This window comes from Leptopilina heterotoma, unplaced genomic scaffold (genome assembly GCF_015476425.1).
Source record: "Leptopilina heterotoma isolate Lh14 unplaced genomic scaffold, ASM1547642v1 Lhet_36, whole genome shotgun sequence".
Lineage (NCBI taxonomy): Eukaryota > Metazoa > Arthropoda > Insecta > Hymenoptera > Figitidae > Leptopilina > Leptopilina heterotoma.
In genome coordinates this window covers 172,068-192,910 of record NW_025111040.1, presented here as the reverse complement: position 1 = coordinate 192,910, position 20,843 = coordinate 172,068, and the positions used below count along the sequence as shown (strand labels likewise).

The 20,843-nt window shown below is 29.2% G+C and overlaps 1 protein-coding gene across 3 annotated transcripts in view; it reads left to right on the top strand.

Moving 5' to 3' along the window:
- Positions 1-19,527, top strand: part of LOC122505545 (helicase domino) — a 39,963-nt gene extending 20,436 nt beyond the window's left edge. For 2 of the 3 annotated variants that reach the window (XM_043617245.1, XM_043617244.1), the window contains exons 14-19: positions 231-543; positions 829-909; positions 2,569-4,051; positions 5,884-5,998; positions 6,206-6,550; positions 6,703-10,497. In XM_043617245.1, the coding sequence (XP_043473180.1) occupies positions 231-543; positions 829-909; positions 2,569-4,051; positions 5,884-5,998; positions 6,206-6,550; positions 6,703-9,792 (5,427 nt within the window). In that variant the 3' untranslated portion in view covers positions 9,793-10,497. Of the gene's footprint in view, positions 1-230; positions 544-828; positions 910-2,568; positions 4,052-5,883; positions 5,999-6,205; positions 6,551-6,702; positions 10,498-12,648; positions 12,685-12,819; positions 12,989-14,703; positions 16,587-18,745 lie in introns of those variants that run through there. The other variant, XM_043617246.1, reaches the window with a different exon arrangement.
- Positions 19,528-20,843: the final 1,316 nt, after the last annotated feature.

Genomic DNA, 20,843 nt, shown 5'->3' with positions numbered 1-20,843 from the left:
ATTATTTTTTTTCATATTAAAAATTTAAAAAGAAAAATCGTTGTATATTCAAAATTAACAAATTTTGAATATAAAACGATTTTTCTTTCAATTGAAACATAATTGTATTTAAGAGTTTTAATTTTAAATTCATTAAAATTTTAAATTATATTCATATTAAAATAATTAAATATATTTTTATTTTATATTAAAAATTCGTTCTATTTAGAAAATAAATTTTCCATTTCCAGCATATCGATTTGTCGTGTGTAAATTTACTTCTGGTGAAGGTGGAAATTATGTTAACGGCATTTGTCGCTCACAGAGCGAGGCGTTTAAAAACACCGCGTAAATTAATTGAAGAAATTGACAGTACACCGGAACCACCGCCTCGTTGTCCATCGGGAAAAATTAAAATCAACGTTCGATTGTCGAATCAAGCAAAAGCTACGAATGTCGTTCAACAGCCAAAGGCCAAAAGTATAACTAGCGCCGTTTTATCGCCAAGAGTCGGAACATCTCCCTTAGTTAAGAGCGCGAGCAATCAAACACCCACTGGACAAGGTAATTCGAATTTATTTAAGTTAAAATTTTTTTTTTAAATCTAACATTTATTTTGAAACTAAAAATTTGTTTAAAATTAACATTTTGTTAAAATTAATATATTTTTTTTAATTGAACATTTATTTTTAAATTAAAAAATTTGTTTACAAAATTAACAATAATTGTTAAAATTAATATATTTTTTTAAATGAAAATTTACTTTCTCTTTTTTTGTTTTTGTCTATAGACTTTTGTCTATAGACAAAAGTGGCAATTTTTTAATTTAACGAAATTTTTTAATTTAAGGCGTGACATTGAGAGTTGCGGGTGGTCAGCAATTGCAAGGTTACTCGGTTCAATTGGTTCCACATCAAGGAAGTGTGAAAGGTAATTTTAATAACAATCATTTATTAAAATAATTATTTTCAATTTTGCTAATAATTAAAATGACAAGCAAATTTAATCCGCGAAACGCAGTATTTACTTTAATATTTGGTATTAATGCAAATTACAAAATTTTTTTATTTTTAAACAACTTAAATTTTTTTTTTTAAACTTCAAATTCAAAATTTAAGAAAATTCATTTATTAACTAATTAATTACTATTTATTATTTTCAATATAATTTTCATAAAATTTCTTAAAGGAATTGAATTATTTTTAAATTTTTTAATGAAATCCTTCGAACGAAATTAAATTATTTTGCGATTTTAATAAATTTTTTCACAGGAATTCAATTATTTTATATAACACTCAATTTTTCTTAAATTCATCAAAAGAATTAAATTATTTTGGAAAATTTTGATAAAATTCGTCAGGAGAATTCAATTATTTACAAAAATTTTAAAACACAATTCTTTGAAAGAATTCAATTATATTTAATTAAATTTTTATTTAAATTTCTCGAAAGTAATTAATTATTTTCAACGCAATTTTAATAAAATTTCTCAAAAGAATTAAATTATTTTTGAAAATTTGATAAAATTCTTCGCAAAAATTCAATTATTTTGAAAATTTTTTTATTACATTCTTTATAAGAATTAAAATTTTTTCAATTCAATTTTAATTAAATTCTTTAAAAGAATTCAATTATTCTTAAAAATTTCAGTAAAATTCGTCGAAAGAATTTAATTATTTTCTATAATTTTGAAAAAATTGTTCGAAAGAATTCAATTATTTTTTGGTAAGAATTCAATAAAACCATGTCTAAAATTTTGACAGAATTCTTCAAAAAAATTCAGTTATATTTGATTAAACTTTAATTTAAATTTCTTGAAAGAAATTAATTATTTTTAACGCAATTTTAATAAAATTGAATTATTTTTGAAATTTTGATATAATTTTTCGCAAAAATTCAATTATTTTAATAAGTTTTGAATAAATTCTTTATGAGAATTAAAATTAAAATATTTTCAATACGATTTTAATTAAATCCCGTGAAAAAATCCAACTATTTTCGAAAATTTTAATACAATTCCCTGAAAGAATTCTATTATATTTAATAAAATTTCTCGAAAAAATTCATTTATTTTCAAAAATGTTAATGATATTCTATACAAGTATTAAATTATTATTTCCAATTAAAAATTACAAAAATTATAAGATTTAAAAAAAAATCATTTAGAATTTAAAGAATTTAAAAAATTATAATCTACAATAATAATCGTGTGTCTGTTTGTAGTTTGAATTTTTTTTTCTTTTTTGCTTCCTAATTTTTTTTTTTAATAATAAAACAACTAAATTCAAACAGCAAACAGACTTACAACAATTATTAATGTAGATTCCTATTTACAATTATATATTTCCAAATTATTAGAATATTAATTCTAATAGTGAGCATCATCGATCAGTGATTGGAACTTAAAGTGTCCAATTGCTTTTGCAATGATGCAAGATCAAAATATTCTTAGGCCAGCTTGTTCACTGATCAATTCCTTTCGTGAGCATTCTAGAACCAGGAAGACAATCCCTATCAGTAGCAATAATAATATTAATTTTAATAATAACATTATAAATAAAATAATGAATTTTTTTCTATCTTTTTCAGCAATTCCACTGCCGCACAATTTGCAAGCGACAACTGCTGGCTCAACGACAACCTCCTCGTCAACACCATCTTCATCAACAATAGCAACTGTTGGAGCGACCTCGCAAAAAATAACAGTGGCAAACACCAACATTCGTGAGGGTTTACAAAGACTGACAACGCAAACGGTAACAGTGAAGCAGGGCGATTCAGTGCAAAGGATAGCGGTGCCATCGGGTTTCGCTCACTTGGTACAAACAGCAACCGGTCGACACATTCTTCTCACGTCAAATCAGCAGAACGCCAACACAGTCGTAACACCGAGCGGACAACGTTTAACAGTACTTTCAAAATCACTCGTCGGTCTCTCAACGACAACGGGCGTCAACAAAGTATTCAGCGGCGTTGTCACGACAACCTCCGGTGGACGGCCAATTGTTCGCGTACCACAATTAAACATGAACACATCGCAGGCCCACATTTCGGGACAAATACGTCCGAGTATCGTCACAAGACCAGTAGTGGCAACAACAGTAGCAGCAGCAGCAGCAGCAGCAGCAACAACAGCTGCTGCGGCAGTTGTCAAAGAAACTAAAGTGACGATAAACAAAGAGGAGCCAAAATCGGAATTCCACATGCCACACGTCGAGGACGAACGACGCCGCAGACGTCAAGGTAAATTGCGTTTACTCGCCGACGTGAATGAGACCCGATGCGCCGCGTGTCCACTCTACGGCGAGGATCTTTTCATGGCACTAAGATTGGGTAAACCGTCCAATACCTGCCAGTGGCACGGCGGTTGGATGCATTGTAAAACGGCGAAGGAAAATCAACCACGCACGCGAAGGCAATTTTTCTCACGAACCGAAGCACTGGCCGAGGCGATAAAATCAACGGAACAAATTGTCGAAGAGCTGAAGGGAATTTTCGAAAGATTCGTCACTTACGTGCCGGCTGTTCAAGCGCCAATGCCACGTTTTCATTGTTCGCATCCACCGCCACATAAATTATGGGCTGAGGAGCGATTGAAATTTGAATTGAAACGTCATTTATCGCCGAAACTCGCGCTACTTCATCCAGTGGCGAGGTCAATGTTGACACAATTCCCAGAGCCACGTCTCATTCAATATGACTGCGGGAAATTGCAATCGCTCGATCAATTGTTGAGGCGATTGAAGTCGGGTGCGCATAGGGTTTTAATATTCACGCAAATGACAAGAATGCTGGATGTTCTCGAGGCTTTTCTCAATTTTCATGGGCATATTTACTTACGATTGGACGGCGCGACGAAAGTTGATCAACGACAAGTGTTGATGGAACGTTTCAATGCTGATAAGAGGATATTTTGTTTTATTCTTTCGACAAGATCGGGAGGTGTTGGTGTCAATTTGACAGGAGCCGATACTGTTATTTTCTATGACAGCGATTGGAATCCGACAATGGACGCTCAAGCTCAGGACAGATGTCATCGAATTGGACAAACTAGAGACGTTCATATTTATAGGTAATTTCTTTTATTTCTTTAATTTCGATCTAAACTAATTCAGGGTTTCCACAAATCAAGGAAGTCAGAAAATTCAGGGATTTTTTTTATTAAAAGTACTGGAAAATTCAATTATTTTCATAACTAATAAAATTTATCGCAGAATTTCTATTATTTTTAGAACGATTTTAATTAATTTCTTTCAAACAATTAATCTATTTTCCAAAATGTTTATGAAATTCTATATAATAACAAACATACAACGATTATTAATGTAGATTACTATTTACAATTATATATTTCCAAATTATTAGAATAATAATTCTAATAATGAGCATCATCGATCAGTGATTGAAACTTAAAGTGTCCAATTGCTTTTGCAATGATGCAAGAACAAAATATTCTTAGGCCAGCTTGTTCACTGATCAATTCCTTTCGTGAGCATTCTAGAACCAGGAAGACAATCCCTATCAGTAGCAATAATAATATTCTAAAAAATTCCACTATTTTAAACAAATTTGATATAATTTGTTTATTAGAATTCAATATTTAATTTCAATACATTTTGAATTAAATTTGTTGAAAGCAATAATTTTTTTTAAAAATTATGAAGAAATTTTTCAAAATAATTGAATTATTTTTAAAAAAAAAATTTGATAAAATTCTATGTAGAAATTCAATTGTTTTCAAAAGTAATAAAATTCTTCGCAAAAAATTCAATTATTTTCAAAAATTTTTTTATTTTTATGAAAATTTATAATATTTTTATAAATAATAAAATTCTTTTCTGAAATTCAATTTATTATTTTCAAGTTTTAATAATTGAAATTTATCAAAAAATTTTTTTAAAGAAATTGAATTTTTAAAAAATTTTATTTCATTTTTTTAAAATAATTGAAATTTAAAAAATTTTAAATTCTTTTCCATTTTCAAAAAATTTAAGAAATATTTTTTTACTTTTTTCGAAACTCAAAGCAAAAAATTAGATTTTTCACATTTAGCGATTTTTGAAATTTTAAAAATAATTTTGAAGATTCTTTGAATGAATTACAGTTGCAATTTTTCGGAAATAATTGAAATTTAGAAGAATTTAAAAAAATGCTTTTTTCTATTCCCACAAAAATAATTCCGCTGTTTCATTATAAATTGTGAAATAGTCTCAATTTTTGTGGGTAAATAAAATTTCAAGCAAATGTAAGGCTGTATGGCTTTTATCTATTCAGTCTAAGGGCAGTTTTGATACAAAAAAAATTTTGTTTTGTTGTTCTTAAAAACTTTACATTTTTTCTGTTTCTCACAATAAAAAGTGAACTTTTTAAGAATATACGATTAATTTTATTAAAAATAATTTAACTCTCGATATTTTAGGGAAAAAATCAGAATTCTCTCTCGAAATAAGAAGAAAACAGAAAACAAATTTTTGTACAAACTTTAAAAAAAATCCACGTGTCGAAGAGAAATTTGCCAATAAAATGTCTATTTAGAGAAGCATTTAAGAAAATAAATAAATTAGTTTACTTAGACCGTCTTCCGTAATAAACAATGAGTTAATATTATTTAAAATGTTATATCATTATGATTACACAACTTTTATATTGCAGAATTTTAAAGATAAATTTAAAAACAAATATTTTTATATCTACTTGGCTCAAATTTGATAAAAAGAAATAAATTAAATCCCTCTTCGACGCGTGATTTTAATTATCAAATTGCAAAATATTTGAGAATACTTTTTTAAAATTTTATTTTATATTCCTTTTTAGTTTTTTTTAAATGTTTTTGTTTTAAATATTGATTTAAAAACTATAAATGAATCAATAAATAAAAAAGGGAATTTCTGTTTTTGTTTTCAGACTAGTTAGTGATAAAACAGTAGAGGAAAATATTCTGAAGAAAGCGAATCAAAAACGATTGCTCGGCGATCTTGCGATTGAGGGTGGAAACTTTACAACTGCGTACTTTAAGAGCGTAAGTATTAATAGCTATTTTTTTATTTTCGGAAAATTTTGTTTCACTTAAACACATTTAATAATTTAATTTAAAAAACAACATATTTTCTATTTCAATTATAACTTAATTTAATTTACTTGAATAATTAAAAAAAAAAAAATTTGTATTTAAGTGATAACTTATTTGAATTTAAATAAACTTTTTTTCCTTTTTTTCGCTCGACAGTCGACAATTCAGGATATTTTCAATGTCGATCAAACGGAGGGCGACGCGTCAACTCGAATGGCCGAAGTTCTTGATCAAACGCGAGAACGCGAGAGAATGCTTCAAAGGGACAGTTCCTCATTGTTGCAAAACTCAGCTGGCGAAGAGAAGGCGGCGATCGGAGCTTTGGAATCTGCTTTGGCCGCCGCCGAGGAAGATCTCGATGTTCAAGCGGCGAAGACGGCGAAGGCCGAGGCAGTTGCCGACTTGGCCGAGTTCGACGAGAATATCCCGCTCGACGAACCCGACAAAGATGAAACGCAAATCAGTAAAGCCGAAATCGAAGTTCAAAACTTAGTTTCACAGGTACTTGTTATTTGTCATCATTTATTTATTTCACTCGTAAAGTGAAAATTTAAAAATCTATTTATCTATTTATCTAAAAATAAATAAATAAGAAAGAAATGAAAATAAAATAAAATTAGAAATGAACTAAATATTTTGTATTGAATTTTTAGTTAACGCCGGTCGAACGATACGCGATGAATTTCATTGAGGAGTCAGAGGGAAGTTTCTCAGCGGCACAATTAGCAGCAGCCGAACGTGAACTTGAGCAGCAGAAAAAAGAATGGGAATTGGATCGACTGCGCGCATTACGTGACGAGGAGGAAAGACAAATGCGATTGGCCGATGACGATGAAGAAAAACCCCTAACATTTGGTCGCGAGGACGCGGAAAATCAGGTTAATAGTAATAATAATTCTAAGAAAAATTATAGTAAGCGTATTCCGCCGGGTAGAAAAAGTTCGCGTAGAAATAATCGTAGAGTTCAAGCCGATAGATCGTCAAGTGAAACAGACACGTCAACCGAAACGGAAACTGAATCACAGAACGAAGACAATGATGAAAATGAAGAAGAAGAACAAGAGGAAGAAGAAGAGGAAGACGAGGAGGAGCTTGTCAATAGTCAAGACGACGAATTCAGTCAAGCGAGTCAAAGTCAAGACGAGGACGAATCAACAAACGACGATAGACCCGAAAATGGAAAGCGAAAATCAATTTCCAACAAATTGTCGCAAAAGAATAAACTCGATTTAAACAGTCCCCGAACAAGATCAAGGGGAAATGTGAAAATAAATCTCTGGACACTGGACGTGAGTCCAATTCTTCCTAGTACTGCGAAAAAACCCCGTGGTTTCTACTCGAGAAAGCGAAACGAAAATTCAAAAACCGACGAGAGTTTAAATTCATCATCACCATTGGCGAATTCAATCGATTCAAATAAGAAATTTCAAGATTCGGATATTCTACTTACTCCAACTTTGAGTCTGGAGAAATTGGAAAATACGAAAATGAATTTTCTCACTAAGGAGAAGAATACTTCGAAAAAATTGAATGGCTGTCTCGATGACAATGAGGAGGATAATAATGTTAATTCTAATTCTAATCTGAATGTTAATTCTAATCTTGATTCCAGTGTTAATGCTAATAATCTTAATGCCGACGTTGATGATGAACGAGTGCAAAATTCCGATGAGAAAGTAAACAAAAATTCAGACGATTCGCCCGCACATGTGACGCGAGCTTCGCATAAATCAAATTTCGCCAAAACAACGAATGACGAGGACACGGAGAATTGTGACGTTAACAATTCCGTTTCATCGCAAAATCGAAAATCTTCTCTATTCCCGAAAAGAGTTCAACGAACGTCGGGTGAAAATTCAAAAGAATTACTCTCCAAAACCCCCGAGAATTTTTCAATAAAAATGAAGCAAAAATTACAGGACGGTTTGAAGAATTCAAATAAAAATCTTGTGCCCCACGTTTTGTTGTCAGCCTGCGCGACTTTGAAATTAAAAGCAAATCTTGCGCCGGACGTTTCGCGTCGTTCCGCGAGTCCAACGGTGAAGCTCGAGAAGAAACTCGACAAGGACTCGAAGCACAATACGAGATCGTCGGCGAAATTGGAGATCGACAGCAGGGAAAGTGAGGCGAGTGAATCCAAGGAAGTGAAGGAAAAAGGGACGAAGGAAAAGGAAACAAAGGACAAGGAGGTGAAGGAAAAAGAAACAAAGGAAAAGGAAGTGAAAGAGACGAAGGAAAAAGAAATAAAGGGCAAAGAAATAAAGGAAAAGGAAGTGAAGGAGACAAAGGAAAAAGAAATAAAGAGCAAAGAAATAAAAGAAAAGGAAGTGAAGGAGACAAAGGAAAAAGAAATAAAGGGCAAAGAAACAAAGGATAAGGAAGCGAAGGAAAAAGAAGTAAAGGGCAAAGAAACAAAGGAAAAGGAAGGAAAGAGCAAAGAAGTAAAAGAAAAAGAAGCAAAGGGCAAAGAAGTAAAGGAAAAAGAAACAAAAAGCAAAGAAGTAAAGGAAAAAGAAGCGAAGAGCAAAGAAGTGAAAGAAAAGGAAACAACCGACAAAGAAATTGAGGATAAAAATAAAAAAACTGACGACGAACACCAAGAAAGAAAAACACCGGAAACTATCGAAAAAGAAACCAAATGTTTAATCACCGAAACAAAAGATTCATCCGAAATTTTCGAAGTTCCAAGAATTTCCACTCGTCGAACAAAATTGAACGCGGAATTATCCGAAAGTCCCCTTGAACCAGAAGAAAAAAACAAATCCTTCGACTCCGAATCAACGAAAAAAATAAAATCACTCGATCAAGATCCTCAATCCTCAAAATCATCATCAAAAACCGGAGAACAAACCCGATTTACTCGTTCCTGTGCCATTCAAATGCCCGCGCCTCCTCCAAAGATTCAAAAAATAATAATAAAACGAAGACCCGACACTCCACTACCAGGACCAATGAAAGTTGGAAGACCAAGAAAAAGGCCGTTAATTGTCGAGAACGTAGAGCCAACAAACGACGTTTTCCAAATACCGAATACAATCCCAAAGAAAGCAAAACTCCCCCCAAAATTTCCCACTCTCCCAATAACAAAAACAGAAAATCTAACCCGACGTCGACCCGATACACCAATGCCCGAGACTTTTAAACTAAAAATCAAAAAATCAAAATGCGAAATTATTTCCTCTCGCTCATTGTCGCCGTCCAATCAGAAACAATTGCGCCGAAAGTCATCGATAAGCGAGAACGAGACGAATGGCAACGCAGAATCGAGCGATGAATCCGATAGACCGCAACGAACGGCAAAAGTTGTTGCAATTTTAACACTCGATTCCCAGGCGAAACCAAATAATCGTTCACCGCAACTTGAAGTAAAACTCAATAAACTTGACGAGGGAAAAAACGGCGATTATTCCGAGGAGAAGAAACAAAATCCAATAATTTCGCTAAATCGTTGTGAATCGACAATTACAACTCGAGCGTCGACAAAATTGGATAAGAAAAAAAATTCCCAGAATATATTGACAGATATAGACAGTGAAGTTGATAGTGAGACAACAACAACACCATCGACCCGAATAATGAAGAAACGAATAAAAAAACTAAAAAATTCCTCCTCGGGATCAAAAGTTATAGACATTCAAACGGTGGATATTGCCGACGATGAAGAGGAAAAAAGTGAAGTCCCACTAAAACGATCTCTTCGTTTTCAAGCTCCTCCTCATGACAAGCTCAACAATTCGGTGTAAAAAAAAATGGGACACTCATCATAGTTTAAATAAAAAAATAGAGAAATGTTTGGAAGCGATAAACAGATGAATTTATTTTCAAGGTGATGACTATTGTTGTAATATTTAATATATTTTTTAATAATGAACGCGTCGGGTGTTCTTTTTCCCTTTTCTCTAAGTTACAGGAAAAAAAATAATACTATTAAAGTTGAGTTTATTGTTTTCTGAATGAATTTAAGTCTGTAAATAATTGCGAAATTTTCGTTTTTGTACTAAGTACAATTTGTAATATTTTTTAGCACTGTATAAAAAAACAAAACCAGAAGCGTGCAATTTTTTAACGCTTTGTAAATGACGGACTAGGTTAAAAAAAACGATTTAAGTTATAAAAATTTAAAGACTCATGACTGCTGTATTATAGAAATCGAAAGAGAGAGAGAAGAGAGAGAATGGAAATTTAAATTCATGTATCACAGTTTTTTTGTTTCTATTTAGAAATATCGATAGTCCAATATATTTGTGGTAGTTTATTTTGCGAGCTCGTGATATATATATATATTTTTTTTATTATAATTTTTTTCTTGAGAGAATTCTTGGGAGAAATGAACAAAAAAAACGTAAAAAAAAAAATTGCCTCGATTTGTGCGCGCCTGTATTTTGTATGATCGAATGAGTCCTTGAAAAGGAAATAAACGAAATATTCCTTGCTATATAAAAAAAAAATTACAAAATGTGTTTACTTATTTCTTGGTACGTTTCCAAGTCAAGTTCAATCAAAGGTTCAGTTCCGTTTTGGTGTCAAAAGTTGCTCGGTGTGCTTGTTTATGGTTGGAAGTTTATCGAAGATGTGCAAATTTTCTTTTTTCTTTTTGCATATCAGTTTGGTGTGGCAAGGCTGTCCATGGCCGCACTTACAATAAATGGTTCATTCATGAATCTTGTATATATTTAATATCAAATTTCAAAAAAATAAAAAACAAAAAAAAAGATTTTAAAAGCATGCGTGAGAACCGATCAATACTCACATAAAAAATGGCACCAAAACACTGCCTTTGCCATTCCAAACTTGGAGACAGCCAAGATATAAGCAGGCACATTAAACGAGCCGCGGAAACCAAAAAGAGAAAAAAAAATTGGTGGGGAGGGAGTAATTTAGTTTTAATACAAAAATGTTTGCAGCTAGAAATGTTCTTGGAACAAGCCTTTGACTGAACGAGGCTTTCGTTGTTTCTTTAAGAGCGTTCCATTTATTGAAACTGAAACATCGAGTCTCGACTTCTTTTTTTAATTAACAAAATAAATTTGTTCGAAAATAATTTCAAGTTAGAAAAATTGTAACTAGAATATATTTTTAAAAAAATTATTTTTCAAGTTAAAAATTAGAAAATTTTTATATTTTTGAAGATGGAATTTAAAAAGTTGAAATTTAGGAAATTGAAATTATTATTCAAGTTAAAAATTAGAAAATTTAAATATTTTTAAAGCTGAAATTTAAAAAAAATGAAATTTAGAGAATTGAAATTATTTCTCAAGTTCAAAATTAAAAAATTTAAATAATTTTAAAGCTGAAATTATTTTCAAAGTTGAATTTTAGAAAATTGGAATTTAAAAAGTTAAAATTTTAAATTGCAAATATTTTTCAAGTTGACATTTAGAAAATGGAAATTATTTTCAAACCTGAAATTTAAAAAGTTGAAATTTATAAAATTAAAAATAATTTTAAAGCTGAAATTTAAAAAGTTGAAATGTGGAAAATTGAAAATATTTTTCAGGTTGAAATTTAAAAAATTGCAGCTATTTTTAAAGTTGTAAATTAAAAAACAAAAATTATTTTTAAAATTAGTAGAAATTATTTACAAATTGCCTAAAAATTTAGTACAATTTAGTTCAAAATTCATCAAATTTAACAAATCTTAACAGATTTTTCCAACTTCAAAAATTAAAAATACAAATTGTAAATGTAAATTTGCTTTGTAGAACAAGAAAATTTTTTTTTCTTTTTTATTTAAAAAAAAACTCGACTCTTTAAATATACAAAAATACTATTGACTCGATTTTCTAATTTTAAAAATGGAACACTCTTTTTCCAAACAAAATCTCAAGTTTCTATCCTCAACGATATCTACCGTAAATTTTCTTTTTGCTTTTTTAAAAACAATTAATTTTCAAATTAATTATCTCTATTATTAATAATAATAATTACTTTTTAAAGTAATTAATATTTTACTTATAAATTTATTAACTTTTAAATATGATCAAGCTTCTAAATTTTTTATTTTTACAATTCTAAATATTAATTTAGAATTAATAAACATTTTTTAATTAAATTTATAATTTTAATTACAATTAAATTCTAGTTAAATTTTAAAATACGTTAAAAATCCGATTTAACAGAAGGAAAAAATTTTAAATATTTCTTTTGACAATAAAATACATAAGATTTGATTTTTATATCTAATAAAGAAATATAAAAATGATTTTTAACAAGAATATCACTTTTTCTCACGGTAAGTCTCAGTTTCAAAGTCTAGCTGCAAATTTTAATTGAATACTAAATGAAAACAGAAATAAATTACAAAAAAAATTCCTGTTTTGTAAAAATGCAAAGTGATAAAATAGAAAAGAAAATTTAAAAAAGTAATTTATAAATTTCAAACTAAATTTTTTAAACAAATTTTGAAATTCTTTTGATTCATTGATTTGATAAATTTAAAAATTGATCATGAACGAAATATTTTCATTTAGAATTCATAGATTTAGATTGAAAATTTTTTTTCTTTTTGTAAATTTGAAATACAAATTTAATATTTTTCGAATATAATTTCGTCACTGATAAAATGAACTGTTTCATTATGTGAAATTTTAATTTTTCAGATTTGGTTATCAGAGAACACAATGGAACAGATGCCGGTTAGTATGAGTAAAAAAAATGAATTCATCAATCAGAATTACGTTAAAAGATTTATGGATTCTTTTCTTTTATATATATGAAGCAAAAAATTTGTATATATATAAATATACTTAAAAATAAATAAATCTTATTAGATGTGGTGTCCACCAACTCCACCAACTTCTAACAATGACGTCTACATTGATTACTCGCTGGGATTTTTGTACGAAAATACGCCAATGTCCGAGGCCCAATTGCCACCTGTATTCGTTAAGAAAGAACCAAAACGAATTCGTGTCGATCCTGTCATAAGCGAGAGAGATGGTGAGAGAATATTTTCCATTTCTTTTTCTTTTTTAATTCTTTTTTCAATACATTTCTTTGTAAATGTTTTACGAGAATAATTTTTTACAAGAGAAATTTTTTACAAAAGGAATTATTAACAAGAGAAATTATTTACAAGAGAAATTCTTAACAAGAGAAATTTATTACTAAAAAATTTTCAAGTGAAATTTAAGTAGTTTTTTGTAAAAGAAATTTTTATGTTCCTAAAAATTTAATCGTTTAAATGAACGAAATTTACTTCCTTCGCAAAGTGAAATTTTATTATTCTGGATTGTCACAAGTCAGGAGAATCAGGAAAAAAATGTTTTAAGTTAATGATTATAATAATTATTTTAGAAAAGATTTTAGTTCAAAATAATTGCAATTTTCAAAAGTAATTGAATTTCAGAAGGTTTTAAACCAAATTTTTGATAATTTCAATTTTTGTGAAGAAATAATTAAATATTTATAAAAAAAAGTATTTAATTTTTAAAATAATCTTAATTTAAAATTCTAAAAAAATTATATTTTTATAAGAATTTCTGCAATAAATGAATTTTAGAAGATTCTAAACAATCTTTTTTTAAATTTCAATTTTTAAAAAGAATTGAATATTCTAGAAATTTTTAATTTAATACTTTGAGAAAAATAGAATTTTTCTGTTTAAAAAACTAAAATTTTGATAAACTTGATACAAAAATTATCTAAACTTTTATTAGGAAAAATTATTGAAAATTTCGACACATCAATTTTTAAAAATATTTTAATTCAAATTTTCTAAAATTCTACAAAAAATAATTGAAGTGTTTTAAAGAATTTTACTAAAATTCTTTTAAAAATAATCGAGAAAAGTTCGCCACGTTAATTTTTAAAAATATTTCACTTGTATTGTTTTATTTGATTTTTATAAACAAGTAATTGAAATTTTTTAAAATAATTTAAATTTCTTAAAAATTCTATTAAAAATTTAAATTTCTTCAAATTTCTATCGAAAAAAATTAAAATTTTTATAGAATTTATTTAAATTCTTAAAAATAATCCAGGAAAATTCGTCACATTATTTTTTTTTGATATTTAAAGACATTTTTTTTTTAAAATTGAATTTTTTAAAAACAGGTTATTAAAATTTTGTTAATTAATTGAAATTTTCTTAAATTCTATGGAAGATAATTGAATTTTCAAAAGAATTTTATTGGAATTCTTGAAAATAATCGAGGGTAGTTCTATACATTATTGTTAAATATATTTCAGTTCTCTTTTTTTAAATGATAATTGAATTTTTATAAACAAGAAATTGCAATTTTTTTAAGTTATTAATATTTCCTAATATTCTGTAGAAAATAATTGAATTTTTCCTTGTAAAAATTATATTTTTTATAACTCTTTTAACTCCCATTGATTTTTTAAGTAATAAGTTAATTAAAATTTTTATTATGATAAAATTATATTTGGAAATCCGAGAAAAACAAAATTAAATTTTTGTGTCAATCCTGATATTATAATATTCGAATAATTAATAAAGTTTCAAAATGTCTAATTAACGTTCTCAAATTTAAAAAATTTAGTTTTTCATAAAAATATTTGCTCTGTTGACAAAATATTTAGTTCATTTGGTTCAAAGGTTGACTAGTTGGAACATAAAAAAAAAAGAAAAAGAATATTTTCTTCTTATGATTATAATTTTTTGTAATTCTTAATTGATTGTAATTTCTCAGGTCGTCGTCCAACGAAAGTGCGTCACAAGGAGGAATCAGTGTTCGCTCCTCGTTCACTGTTCGACAGACCATCGCCAGCATTGGCAAAAATGCGTCGCGACATGAAACTCCACAAACTCCGTGGAATAGTAAGACCAATGTCAAGTGGAATGTCAGGTTTGAAACCGCCTCTCCTAAAATCGCCCAACGAACAGGAAAATATTCTCGAATGGACAATACACGAGGACTGGTCCCTCCTGCAATCAATTCAAGTCTATCAGAGTCTACCACTGAATTTAGTCGTCCTCTCACCCGGACAGACGCCCAATTGGGATTTGGTGGCCGATATTGTAAATAATACCGCGCGAATTTATCGTTCACCAAAGCAATGTCGAAATCGTTACGAGTCCGTCATTGTCCCAAGGGAAGAGGGCAAACTCCTCTACGACACCACTCCCAAGAAGCAGAAGAAGCAGAAGGGCGTCTATAAAATGCCACAAGTTGCCGAGCAACAAAGCAAAACCAACAGACCAATGAGAACGTCCCAATTGTACAACCAGGATAAGAATTATTCCTTTACCTCGATATCGTGCCAGAGGCATGACGCAATAAAAGCCGTGTCGAATAAAAAGGCCCCAACCACAAAGCCACTTTGCATGAATCCTTCGATGAAAAATCCGAAACACGCCGCCGTTCTCGCCGAATGTGGAATTCAGTACGAGGCGCCTTCGTCGCCGATGGAAATCGCGGCAAGAAAGGCGGATCGAATCGCGAAGGAGAAGAAAAATGCGGTGTTAAGCGCGGAGCAACAGCAACAGGCCGCGGCGCGACTTGTCCAACAGCAGCAGCAACAACAACAACAACAACAACAACAACAACAACAACAGCAAATTCAACAACAACAACAGCAGCAGCAAATACAAATACAACATTCACAACCGTCCGGTGGTTCCGCTCCACAAGTTCACCAAGTCGCGCAGACTACGACTACGGTCACGACAACTACGACGTCATCGATAAAAACCGCCACTACCGTCACCTCGACACCAACCACTCCGATAAAATCCCGACCTGGCGCGACTCTCGCTCTCCAAGAATCCCGAGCGACACCCACAGTCGTCAGCGTCGCGAACATCTCCACCTCCCAAAGAATAGCCACCGTCAACCTGGTGCCAAGCTCCACGGTCACAACCCCGAGGAACTTCGTCGGCGTGACAACCGCCGGCGGCAAACAAGTAACGCAAGCTCAACTCCAGTACTTCGGACAACAACAACTCCTGCGTCAGCAGCACGGCATCAAGGTCCTTCAATCGCAAGGCGGTGGCGCGCAAAAGGTCGCGGTCACAGTGCCCGCGTCGACTTCAGCTCAACAACGCGCCGCCACTCTCATGAAGCAGGGCATCACATCGACCGGGACGGTTCAGACGACAGTCGCCGGTGGCAAGCAAGTGACGAGGCCCGTCACCGAGACGGAGATGGCGGCACTGCTCAAACGGCAAGCGGCCTCGGCTGTTCTCCAGCAGACGAAGACTGTCGCTCAGGTGCAGGTGCCGGGACAAGCGGGATTGACGCCGGCGCAAATTTTCGCACAGGCTGGACTGCAGGTGCAGGCGTCGACGTCGACGGGCGGCACTCCGGTTGCAACGTTGGTCAAAACGTCTGCGATGGGGGTGCGCACTGCGACTTCGCAGCAGATTCGTCAACTACAACTTCATCCGCAAATGCTGGCTCAGAGGAAATTGCCGGGGCAGAAGGTGGCGCAATTGGCACAGGTCACTGGGAAAGGTGGTGTACCGACGCAATTGATTGTTCAGAAACAGTCGATGCCTACGACAATGACTGTGCAACATCTTCAACAAGTTATGAAGCAGGTTCAACCGTCGGGTGTTCAACAATTCAGTCATGTGAGTATTTTTTTTTTCAACTGTATAACTTCGTTGACAATTTACTTTCTCTGACTTTTCCCTGAATTCCCTGACCTGTCAATAAAATTCAATTATTTTCATAAATTACAATATTCATCCCAAGAATTCAATTATTTTCAAAAGTAATAAAATTCTTCGAAGAAATTCCATTTTTTTTAAAATTTTCCCGAGTATCTCGTCAAGAATTCAAAAATCTTTACAAAAGTTCAATTACTTTCAAAAGATTTTTGCAATTCAATAATTTTCATTATTTACTATTTTCATAAAATTTATCAACAGATTTAATTATAGAAAAAACTTTTTGATACAATTCTACGAAAAGATTCAATTATTATTTTTATAAATAATAAAATTTCATTTACAAATTCAATTATTTTCATCGCAGAATTTCAAATATTTTAATACAATTTCAAATAAATTCCTTGAAAAATGCAATTATTATTAAAAATTTTATTAAAATTTAAGGAAAGAATTCAATTTTTAGAAACATTCAATTATTTAATAAAACAATAAAATTCGTTGCAATAATTCAAATATTTTCATAAATAACATTTAATTCGTCGCAGAAAATCAATTATTTTCAAAAATTTGTAAATAATTTTGCAAAAGAATTCAATTAGCTTGATAAACAACAAAATCGCATAAATTCTTCCCATAAAATCAATTATTCTAAAGAATTTTAATAAAATTCTTTTCCAAAATTCAATTATTTTGATAAATATCAAAATTCATCACAAGAATTCAATTCCTTTGAAAATAATTCAATTATTTTAATAAATTTGAAAATAATTCAATTATTTTAATAAATTTTAATAAAGTTCTTGTCCAGCAATTAATTAGTTTCACAAATATTAAAATTCTTTGGAGGATTTCAATTATTTTCAATATAATTTTAATAAAATCCTAAGGAAAAATTCAATTATTTTCAAAAATTTGAATATAATTCTTGGCACGAATTCATTTATATTTCTAAATAATAAAATTCTTTGCAGAAATTTAATTATTTTTAATTCAATTTTAATAAAATGTCGAGAAATACTTAATTCAATTATTAAAAATTTCTAAAAAATTTTTCTAAAGAATTAAATTATTTACAATTCAATTTAAATTAAATTTCTACGAAACATTCAATTATTTTTAATAAATTTTAATATAATTCTTCGCAGAAACTTATTTATTTTAAAAAATTTCAATAAAATACTGGAATGGAATTGAATTATTTTGAAAAATTCTTATAAAAGTTCTTGGCAAGCAATCAATAATTATTATCATATAAATATTAAAATTCTTTGGAGTATTTCAATTATTTTCGTAACAGTTTTAATGAAAGTTTTTGAAAAAATTTAATTATTTTTAAAAATTTTAATAAAATTCTTCGCAAAAATTCAATTACTTTTAAAAAAATAAAAGTTATTAAAACAGATTAATATTTTTTTTAATTCACTAATTAACCAATTAATTATTAGCATTACTATTACTTACTATTTTTTAAAATTTTAATAAAATTCTTAAAAAGATTTAAATTAATAATCTTCTTAAAAAATTCATTTTCGCAAATACTTCAGTTCAATTTTTTGCAAGAATTTTCATAATTGAATTTTTGTAAGCAAGAAATTTAAATTTTTTAAATTGAGAAAATTTTCTAATTTCCAAAAATTCTATTAAAAATAATTGAAATTTTTGAAAATAATCCAGGGAAGTTAATTACAAGGAATTAATTTTATTTTTAAATAGACACCTTTAAAGTTTTAAATCAAATTGTTGCCTCTAAATATTTTATTATCTAGACGAAAACAAAATTTTCTTTACGAATTTTCATTTCAAATTATAATGAAAATACTATTAAAATAATTTTTTTGTAGAAAAATGGATAAAGTCCTATAAGTTTTTGAATTTAATAATTTTCTTCAGACTGAATACAAACTTAAAATTCAAAAAAAAATTATAAGAAAATCGACTGGGACCCAAAACAAATGTATTTCGTGTGAGGTCCTTTTAATAAAAAATTGTTTTCTAAATCTTTGATTATAAATTTTCTATAAAATTTTATTTCTATTTTTGTTAATCATCAACACAATTTTTCGCCAATTTTATGAAAATTTAAATAATGACTAAAGAACATTTATCATTTCTTTTAGGTGTCAACTGGACAGGCCGTTGTCTCTCAACCGGGTCAAGTTGTTCTCGCCAAATCGCCATTACAAACACGAGTGATACCAGTTGCTTCGAGATCATTGAAGCAAACAATTCAAGTTGTCGCAGCAAGCGGAGCGCAACTACGACAACCGAGTCCAATTCAAGGAAAACCAATTGTGACAACAAGAGGCAGTCCCGGACCGAGTCAAGTTAGACTTCAAACTGTCGCCCATACAACACACACTCAACAAGCTCAACAACCGCAGAATCCACCAGATTCACAGTAATAGAAAATTCAAATAAAAATAGAAGAATTTTTTTTTCTTTCCTCGACAAAGAAAAACCGTTTTTTTCCTTTTCAATAAAACAAAACTTTTCTTCACGAAAATATCTAACGAAAAACAACATTCCACAAAGTAAAAAAGTAACAAACAATTTTCACAATCATTGTAAATTAAATAAAGCATTCCTTCGAATGCTCAATTGTTTGTTTCTTCTTTTTCTTCATCAGTTAAAATCAAATTATCACGATTTTCATTATCATTTAAAAATTACAAAGACTTTAAAAAAAAGGTGAAACAGATTGCTTGCAAACAATAAACGTGTTTTAAAAAAAAGGAGCAAAGACTGCAAGAAAAAAATTTAGGGATTAAAATAATTTTTTCCCCCACCCCCTCAAAATAGTCGAGATTCATGAAAAAGAAAGTCATCAATTTCAATGCACATTCCTACCGTGAAACGTTTTTTGCCACCATTTTTCGTGTTTAAACGAGAAAAACTGAAAGAGAATAAAAAAGAATAAATGGTGGTTAAACTTGTAAATAAAAAAAAAAAAAATGCTGTGCAAATTTCTTGTTAATTATATATAAAAAAAAATGTTTCTTTTTTCTTTTTGTAAATGTATCGTTGATAATAGAATTTTCAAATACCGATATTTTCGGTTATTTTATTTTTTTTTTTATTTAAGAGAAGAACTTTGATTCTTTGTCAATTTTTATTACTTAATTGTTCAAAGAATAATTTTTTTTTCTTCTCGAAAATTACATCGGTAATTTAGTATTATAAGGATTGTAGAATATAAGTGATTGTATTATTTAAATGTCAAATATCTAATTTTTAAGTATTTAATATGCAAATAACAGTTTTAGATAAAATTTTTGTCAAATTGTCAAATTTCGATAATCGAAAATTGCAAAAAGAAAAAAATTGAAAATAAGATATATAAAATGTAATATCTGATGTTTAATCTGTAAAAATTATATTAGATGAGTAAGATTTAATTTAACTCTCTCACTATTGAACGCACAATTCTTTTTTTTTTAAATGAGAAATAAATTTTAAAAACAATGTTTTAAATATTCCAATTAAAGAATATATTTTAATAAACTATTTATAGATTTTTTTTGCTTTTTTCTTTTTTTTTGAAATGAAATATTATATTGTACATTTAATGATTTATTGAAATTGAAACTGTGCACAGAGTTTCTACTGAAAGATTATTGATTTGAGAGTTAAATTAATTCTTAAAAGGGAAAAAAAAAATTTGAAAATTGCCTTTAACAAAAAACTGTCCTTTGTTTGGAGAAACCTATGTTGTTCGTAATGTGCAGAGTCGCTTGTAATATTAAAAAACACACACACACACAAAATAAAAAAATGCTTCATTTCAATTTTTAAGTGTTTTCTTTTCGAATTACTCCCTAAATTTAAATAATTGTTTAGAATTTTTAAAATACATTTTTAAAATAATTAATTATGTAACTATAATATATAAATGAAATTTTAATTACCAATTAAATTACTAAATGAATTTTATATATATATTTAAAATATTTGTTCGACTAATGAGTTCAATTAAGTTACATAATTATTTAACAATGAAGTTCTTAATTAATAATAAACTGCAATTAACCTCAATTACTCTTAATTCTTTCCTCTAAATAATTTCTTATGAATCAATTATCAAATTTTAATTATTATTTATTACATATTTTTAATTACTAATTATCAAGTTAATTTTATAATAATCAAATCTTTCTTAAAAAAGACATGAGTCTTTTTTAAGAAAGTTTAATTCACTTAAAAATTAGGGAAACTTTA